The 9,349-nt window shown below is 34.1% G+C and overlaps 1 protein-coding gene and 1 long non-coding RNA gene across 3 annotated transcripts in view; both read right to left on the bottom strand.

The window, feature by feature from the left end:
* Positions 1–9,349, bottom strand: part of LOC113474587 — a 56,212-nt gene that overhangs the window by 39,956 nt on the left and 6,907 nt on the right. The window lies entirely within an intron of this gene.
* On the bottom strand, positions 42–4,161 carry LOC100178879 (protein unc-93 homolog A). Of its 2 annotated transcripts, none has more exons than XM_018813678.2 (8): positions 4,020–4,161; positions 3,782–3,946; positions 3,235–3,530; positions 2,707–2,905; positions 1,992–2,276; positions 1,428–1,605; positions 782–933; positions 42–720 (listed from the first exon to the last, which is right to left on the bottom strand). In XM_018813678.2, the coding sequence occupies exons 1-8, from the start codon at positions 4,108–4,110 to the stop codon at positions 560–562; spliced, it is 1,527 nt and encodes a 508-aa protein (XP_018669223.1). In that variant the 5' UTR covers positions 4,111–4,161; the 3' UTR covers positions 42–559. The 2 variants fall into 2 exon arrangements, with proteins under 2 accessions (XP_018669223.1, XP_009862471.1); XM_009864169.3 differs by having other exon boundaries at positions 2,707–2,908.

The raw sequence follows: 9,349 nt of genomic DNA on the forward strand, positions 1-9,349 counted from the left end.
TATTTATTTAATCCACATATGAAGTACCAACATACATTTTCCAGTGATTTATTAAACATTTTTACTAATAAGAAAGCATTACATGCACACACAGATAAAATATATTGCATTATATGTTTTAAATTATTCTGAAGGGAATGTTTAATAAACGCTGTAAATTTTCCCAAATATTTGATATTGCGCCGTACAAAGTTGCAAAGAGCATGCTTTAAAACAGTTATGCATAATTTGTAAACATTTTTGCGGACCAAACTTATATTTTCTATTTTATCGAATGGGATTTATTGCAGCATTGTTTGGGCACCTTATAGTTAACTTAACAAGTGGTGTTTTTGTTTCATTTTCCTTGACAAATCCTTTGGTCAATTCTCAAATGCCTACTGGCTTGAAACACTCACTATTTAGTGTTTTGTGCAAAAACACAGATACCCAAAATAGTGGCAATTTCAAGCATTGCACCACTGGTGTCTAGTTACCAGGCAGTCTCAGAGCAAGCGCTTTATACGTTCCGCTACAATGCAATAAATGCAGCATATTAACTGGTCGCAAATTGCTGTGGTTAAGTTGACTGCCTTGCACAAGACCAGTATCGGCCTTTCTTGTCTTTGATATACAAGGAACTCAAAAAGAATATATAACCCAGTACTATCATGCATATCATAATGGTAGTTGAAACAACTGGTCTTGTGATTGTACTGATTAAGTATATAGAAGAAATACCTGAAAATAGAGAGATAAATTAGTTTAAAATTGCATTACATAACACAATATAGTTACTCACCTATAGACTCCCACATTATTTGTATGGTAGCTGCAGTGTTTTTGTTTTCAACAAACACAATGTTATAAACACTTGGCTGCTGTGCTTTGATAACTCCTTTGCAGAAACCCAAAACTGCTGACAAAATAAAGAAAGGCCAGCTCTCCACAACACTAAACAATAAAAAGTAAAGGTTAATCTTATTTTTACACCTTTTAAACTGTATGTTAGTATTTTATACTTAAAAAATGATTGAATATGGCTTAGGTATAATCATCTACAAAGTTACCTACTCGGTAACCTAGAAGTATGCACTCGGTATATGAAACAGAACACCCATGTTATAACGACTGGTCTTGCCCCACCACAATAGGATAAACAATTACAATTATTTATTTATTCATAATCCAGTTATTTTTATAAACAGAATATTTGCTACAGACAAATTTATTGCTTAGTTGGCTTGTTATCTATTAACAACTGAAAGTCTTAGATACAACATCTATTCTTTTTAACTAACACTAATCTTACAATTTTTATTCATGTTTTACCAACTGTTTTGTTGTTAACCCCTTCCTTTCTTTTATTAAATAACATGATTTTTGCCATTGTTTTTAAACAGATAATAACAATTATGTTATGTAATATGTTATGTTATGTCTCTTGCCTGGTATTTGGTGCAGGAGCCCAGAATAACAATATTGCGAAAACTGTTACTTCAAGAAAGGTAACAATTCCAAACAGTTGTGGATAATCCATACACTTCAGCAACTTAACACTGCAAAAACTCCCACATAACGTTGCAGCTGCATATACAACCATCGTGTATGCTGTGAAGTTTATGCCTGAAACACACAAGAGAAAGTTACAATTTAAAAAGAGCGTGACTTTACAGGGAATCATTTAAACTCATTACTAAAGGTGATGTAATAAAGTATGTAAAGTAAAAAGGTTGAAAAAAAAGTTTTTGAAATAAAAAAAGTACATTCGTATAATTAAAAAGGGAATTATTATTATTATAAATATATATATAAATAAAATAAAAAAGTGCAGTGGTAAAATAAAAAAGTAAAAATTTTATATTAAAATAATAAAGTAGTGAGCTGGAAAATAAAATACAAAACTGTAATAAAAAAAAACGAATTTATAAAATAAAAAATCAACTTAGTAAAATAAAAACGATAATTAGTACAATAAAAAAGTAAATTTTGAAATTACAAATATTACCAACCCAGAGAGCATGAGACCCATGCTGAGTTATAATTGCCCCGATAAAAAGCTTGCATCATTCCAATTTGTAATGTGTTCACCATCATCATGAGAACAACTTTGTCTTTTGTGATCAAAGTAATAACAGACTTGCACAGAGTAAGCATTGACTCCTGCTTTACAGCTTTGATGTTAGAATTGCATTCAGGTCCCTTGTTTACTTGTTCATACAGACCCACACTGCTTTCAGTTAAACTACTTTGATCGTGGTGAACTTCACTCTCTCCTTCCCAGTAAACTGAGTTTTCTGTAGAAAATTTGTTAAAATTATTTAAAAGGAAAATAGCTTTTTAGGTGTATAATTATTTAAACAAATAATTGACTAATTTTCTTTCATATAAAACTTTGTTTAAATTGTTATAAAAATAATAAGAAACTGCTATTTAAACTTTTTTTGATAAAAAAGTTGACCGTCTTTCGTGTTAAAAAACTATAAATGTACTTAGTAAAACAAAATGTAGTCGTGATAAATGAAAATGTATTAAGTATGTTGTGGCAATTGTGTTTAGATACTTGTTGTTTTTATTTGTAAGCATGATTAGCAACTGTTCTTTTATCACTTTATCCTTTATTTCGTGTTAACTATTCTTTAGATTTTGCTACCGCAATCAAATAGACAAATAAAAAGTAATATTATTATGGTATTTAATGCTTAAGTTAAAACAGTTTAAATTTACCTTTAGGCTCTTCAACGTCATCAATACATATACACATCATAAACCCACAGAAATGAAAAAGTAGAAAAACTGCTAACATTGTATATAATAACACTTGGGAAAGCTGTTGGTTTGTAGTTGGTGTACTAGACTTCAAATTGTCAAATGTAACTCCGCATTTTGGTTCCACACTAATAGGAATATTAGTGTTTGTATCCTCCTGCTTAAAATAATAACAGATAGTGAGGCCAATCCATCTTACATTTTTTTACATATTTAGTATATCACACAACAAAATAAAAAAATATATATACAATTAGTTTTGTAGTCACAAGTTTTATTTTAAATGAAAATTATAATTTAAATGAAAAAGTAAATTGAATGTGCATGAATAAATGAATGCATGAAACTTAGCTATCCTTGCAAAAAAACAACAGTCGTTAGATCACCGGTGTTTTGTTTCACACACCTCATGTCCGCTTACAGGTTTATGTTACCACATATGTAACTTTTTGGATAATTTTTTTTGGTAATATTTTTCATACTTACTGGTGCTGCAGATATATTCAAATTGAGTGTAGAATTGGACTGCTTTGACTCAACCACGTTAGTTGAGAAAAGAACAGACAAAAGAATCATTCCTGCCAGATATGCACAGCTAATTATGGAATAAAAAATGCTGAAAAACTTAGCAGCATGAAGTGTCTGGCTTTTTGTTGAAGTTCTGGCAAAGAGTTTTGAAAGATCAATAATGTAGACCAAGCAGGCAGGCCACATAACCGCCCCTCCTGCCCCAACAAAGGCTGCAGCTGGTATCAAGGTGTAGTCTCGTGGGTAAAAATTTGCTGAAATATATATTGTTTTTTTAAACAGCGAAAAAAAGTATAGAATTTAATAATTTGATATGAGTGTAATTTATTTATACTTGCCTGGCGAGGTAATGACAGTCATTATAACATGGTTGTTATGTTTCACACAACTTATTTCCTTATACAAAGTTATCATATATGTAACTTAAGTAAATGTTTTTTTAATTTATTATTTTTTTTTTATATTAAACTGCTGACAATATCCCATACAATTACCAAAATCTCACCCAAAGTGTAGGGAACATAGGAGAGTGCGCCAGCTAAAATACATCTTTTGCTTCCGAATTTGCTAATTACCAATGGGGCAAGAAATAGCGACGACAAGACCGCAATAATGTAAACTGTAGCTAAAGAACTTGTTCCTGCTGCTTGGTTGAACGAGCTTTGAACGGCTGCAAACAAACCATAAAGGTATCGCTTTACACTCCATACGTACTTAAATTGCAAAGGGAAAGACGACCTTACCTTCAAGGGGCAAATAAGCCGACATATTTGTCAAAATACCAAACGATAACAGTAAAAGATTCCTGTGACATCTAAACTTAGTTGACACCATTGCTACTAAAACAAGTTAAAGTCCACGATGTTTTGCATGCAATATCTAAATATGGATAAAAGTGGTTAAAATGAAGCAGTGTCTCACCAAAAGCTAGTAAACCTAACTAACTTCCTTTACTTGCTACAATGCGGGCAAATAAAAAGTTTAAAAAACTAAATGTACAAAGGAGAAAAAGTTTGGCACGTGCACAGTCGCACGGCAAATTAAAGTGTATATTGACTTTACATGATGTCATTTAACCGCAATGACGTGCTCAGTGACATAGTAAAACAGCCGGCGCCTCGGAAGTGCAAAAGCCGATTTAAACCAATAAACTGTGTAATTGAATTTGCGTTCGGTGTCGATAAGCGCGTAATACAGCTTGAGTATTCTCAATCTAACGAAACTGATTCCAATGTATGCCTTTACAGTATCAGCTTTTCGAATTTTACAAGCGCATTGCCAGCAGAGTATACTGCGGTTTTACGCATTGAATCATCACCTAAAGCCCCGGGGGAAAACTGAAAGAAAGAACAAATGTAACTCTATGTATTGGCGAAGTTATAGCTTATGTTACTCAATTTTTATGTGTATTACATACGCCAACACGTATCGCGATCAGAAAAAGAATTAAAGATCAAAGTATTGCGTAAACCTGACTCTCAGTGTACGTGATCTTTTCTCGATGTGGATTAAACAAAGTAACCAATAAACCGCGCTTAAACGCTGCCAAAGTCACGCGCACTTCGTTCGTTGAACCTGATAATGATGACGCAATAGTCTCATGACGTGTAACGATACCATACATGGTATAGCCATGCTTTAAAACATTATGTTAGCACTGGCTAATAGAATACAAAATAAAACTTCAATTTCCTGCAGCACATTAAAATTAATACTAGGTATAACTGAATTCCCTGCTCTACTGTGTTATCGTAATATATACTTAGTATATAGGCTAAAGTAGGTTGGGGTAAGATAGATGCGGTAGCACCTTATATCCCACATTTTTTAATCAAGATTTTTTACAATTAACAATAATACTCTTGAGACGTGAGGTTACGGTCATATATTTCTGTAATTATTCTTTGTTTACTACCAAATGCGACGATAAATAAGAATGAAATATGTACCATCTTACCCCAGCCTACTAGAGAAGTAAACCTGATTGTAATATAACATCTGGCTCAACAAAAGAAACTGACCTTTAATATGGTTTTAAACTTCACGCTTCTTTGTTCATAATAGCAATGAAGCTACGTCCGAGGTTACGGTATAATGCACTTAAAAGCTTTTCATTGTACACTACACTGCTTGTTTGATCATTGTCATATATATATTGCTATCACGTAAAACAGCGGATACTGCTTTTGCCTCGGGCACACACAAACCACTTCAACATATATAGTAGGGTGGGCAAAATGGGACATCTTTTTCTATTTTTTGTTTGTTTGATTTTTTTCGCCGCATTAGATTAGAAACTAAAAAATTCAAAGAATTATAAAGCCGTATCCACACGGCTTCCATAGACCGTAGTTAATAATCTAAAACACGATCATTAAAATTTGGATATTATGTGCTAAGGTGTCCCATCTTACCTGAAAGTACTGTATATACGGCCTTTACTGTATACTGTTATTGTATTTTTATTGTTTAAGTAAGTATATCAAAAGTATAACGCTATACGCGCCTTATTTAGAACAGTGTTTTGAGCGTCTGCAACCCCATAACCTAAGAACTTGGGTTCGATGCTGACACCCTGGACGTATAGCAAAAATACCCTTTCCAACTCAGTTGTCATGATGAGGTGTCTAAATTGGCAGCCATACTTAAAGTAATCACTCTCGAAATTTCTTACAAAACAAATATTTTGATATGTGTCCGGACCGTGACACAGTGATTGGCGCGTCTGCTTTAAGTTCGGAGGTTATAGAGGTTTAAGGCTTGCCACTGTTATATGCTATGGTCGTATGTGTCCTTGGGCAAGATACTTCACGGATTTGACTCAACAATGAATAATTGAACGTAACTACTAACTTTACCCTTGCGAGCCCGAAAAACTACAGCAGTCGTTAAACATGGGTGTTCTGTTTCATACACGTCGTACCAGCTAACGAGTGACCAAGTACTTTGTTGGTGTTTTTTGAGGCGGGGATTTTTTCAATTTTTATGTATGACTGATAATTTGGACAACCCATTAGTGACCACTGAGTTGGAGCAATCATTAAGTGTCTTGCCCAGGAACACATATTTCTAAAATAGTAGCTGCGAAGAGTCTTGAACCCATGTATAAGTTACATTCGTCTGTTCATTCATAATCTTTAGATGGTATCTATCGCCACCTTGAGGCTAAGTTACCTCAACCGAACAGACACTAAAAGAAGCCAAAGCACACAAACAGTTCTAGAAAGGTAATTTAGAACGGATTTCGAGATGTAGGACAGTTGGGAGACATGGGTAACCGTTTCATTTTATTTTCCCGTCTCCTTTGGTGATAAGCAAAGAAAATTTAAAGAATCATAAACCCTTTTCTCTCCTATATACTGTTGTTAATTATTTAAAACACAAACAGGATAACTGAATATTATCTGCTAAAGTTGTCCCATTTTACCCCACAGTATTATATACTGTGTTAATTATCTAACAATAACTGTTTTCTCGTCGTACATTACGGCGAAAACTGTGATGAAGTAATAATGGTTGCAACACGTACAACACATATGATGGCATAAAAGATAAATATTTAATTTATTAATCACGCAGATGTGGGGTTTAGGAACATTGAACAAAATTTGTCAACAAAAATAAATACACTGGTGTACTTGCTCTTCATCGGTTATACGGTATAACTGCAAATTAAAGCGGAAAATGTGCCGTACAAATTCGATCACGTTTGTTTTGTTATGTCTGATATTTTGTATAGGCTGTGGTACTGCAGCCTCTGGCATGTCGACACGTGCATACACCGTCAGAGGTAATCCGTTCTTTCCAGCATGTTTATATCTCTGCTACTGCTACCATTATTGGCGTGTGTGTTCTTGGGTAAGATTTAGCGGCATTTGCTTAAACCCGGCGGTGGCTTACAGATTCTTTAAATTGTGTTACATTACAAAACAATAGGCACCAACAAAGCTATATATACTGTTTGAAACGAGGTGTATGAAACAGAACACCCATGTTATAACCCCGCCGCGAGTATAAATAAGTTACATTCATTTTTTGATGTCTCATCCTGTGCCAGTAATTGGTTCGAGTCGCTTCGACGTGTCCTAATCTAAAGTTGCAATTACACGCTGCAATTGAAATCACTTTGTAAAATTATGGTTTGTGTTATGTATATAGGTCTGGAGCTATGTTTTCTTTTTATATGATGGTAAACAAAGAATATTTACAGAAGAATTACACGAGTACATTGTATCCCCTTTGTCTCAAAAAGAGCGTTGGTTATAATATAAAACGCGATAAGAAAATATGGGAAAATACGTGCTGGCGGAATTCATCTTGCCACACATTACCATAATACAGGAACTTGTTCTACCTTATGCACAGGTCTCAATTTACAATTTTATATTAAAGCCATGTGTTCGGTATCTAAGTGCGTTTCATGTTTGTCTGATCTCGTTAAATTAGAAGGTTTGTCTCTTATATGTTGCAGTGCGTGGGAATTACTTTTACCTTAAGTAACATTTTGGTATCTCATACCTCTCATATACCTGGCAATTGAAATCAGATAAATTTATCATCATTACGGCGTCAAAACAGAACATTTCTCATTACCTCAATTGACCCCGCATGAAAAGTATGTTTTGGGTTTAAAATATTTACCTTGTTAGTTTAAACAGCTAGAGTGGGCCTGGCCAACTGTGCTGCTTCTGGGCCATGTCACCGAGCTACACTATTTGTCGTTGGTTCTCATATGATCCCTTAAACTTGGCCGAGGGAAGCTTTTATGTTGACAGATACCTCGAAAGTTTACATTAAAACCATCTCACAACTTGGCTTATTCATTGGTAATTTTTCCATGAAAGCCGACAGATGCCGGTAGGATTAAAAAATGCATAAACAATGACATTGCAAAAGGGCACTAAGGGTAGATTGAAACAAAAGGACTCTTGTTACATAATCTGCGACAAAAATGCAGCCAAACCAGCAACGTAATTATAGTTATCGGCATTTTACGCTATATAGACTATCGGTATATGTTTATTTGTGGGTGATTTCACAATAAAAGGCTGCGGATAGTATGATTGGTTTAATGATATGCCTCTCAAAACGCTGGTGCAAAGATCTTAAACCGACGGTTTATTTTGCAGTTTAGTTATCAGATCTATTGGCATAAATCTCCGTGCTGTGAAACAACCCAACACGACCTTTCCGTCTTTGTTTAATGAGTTTACATTGTAGGACGGGACACCTTTAGAATAAAATATGGAATAAAAGGAAAATAGAATAAAAAGTGTCCCATCTTTCCCCACCCTAATACGCGAACTGCAACACAGTCTAATCAGTAAATGTATATTTCGTTTGGTGGCGTATATCTTAGCGATAATCACTGCATACGTTTACTTAATGTGGTATCGTAGTTACCATATGATGGTTTTACCTAACGCTGTATATACGCTGGTAAAGCAAAAAAGTGAAAATAATTAATCTCGTTATGTGCTTGATTACGTTGTGTTTATTAAGCAACAATGGCTGTCGAAAAGTAAAGTTACTTTGTTTAAAATTGGTATACATAATGCTGATGAAACAATAAAAAAAATCCCAGCCTGTGATTTAGCAGAAACATTTATAATAAAAACAAACTGTGTCCAAAGTATAGTTTATTCCGAATCGGCATAAATGGCATATCACTTGACATATAATCTTTTTAATATCGAAAATGCCTCCGGGTGCTTTTAGGTATAAATGCTACTGCGGTAAAAGGATGAAACTTTAGATGGAAAATGCAGAATGTCATCGCAGAAAAACGTGTCTACTGGTACCAACAACAAAACCCCATTAAAAAACCACAGATCCGCCCACGGTTGTCCCTATAGTTTACAATTTTCTTGAATTCAGTCGTAGTTTCTGTGTTTTGGGCACAATAACAATGTGTGCCCAAAATCGCATTTTGGTTTATATGGCTTACTTTGTCAATTAAGCCGGTGGTTCGGCTAGAGTATTATTTTTTGTTTTTTACAAATATTTTCGTACCACTTACATAGAGCAAACATGGTAAATCAGCAGTGTTTAAATAGTGTGGTTTACTTCATAT

This window comes from Ciona intestinalis, chromosome 1, assembly GCF_000224145.3.
Source record: "Ciona intestinalis chromosome 1, KH, whole genome shotgun sequence".
In the NCBI taxonomy this organism is placed as follows: domain Eukaryota; kingdom Metazoa; phylum Chordata; class Ascidiacea; order Phlebobranchia; family Cionidae; genus Ciona; species Ciona intestinalis.

What these genes read in the sequence shown, in the direction of transcription:
- LOC100178879 (XM_009864169.3), bottom strand. Translation starts at nt 4,110, where the DNA reads ATGGTGTCAACTAAGTTTAGATGTCACAGGAATCTTTTACTGTTATCG. An exon ending in ATGGGTCTCATGCTCTCTGG is followed by an intron (nt 1,606 to 1,991) that starts GTTGGTAATATT and finishes TGTGTGTTTCAG; the next exon opens with GCATAAACTTCACAGCATAC. An exon ending in AATAATGTGGGAGTCTATAG is followed by an intron (nt 721 to 781) that starts GTGAGTAACTAT and finishes CTCTATTTTCAG; the next exon opens with GTATTTCTTCTATATACTTA.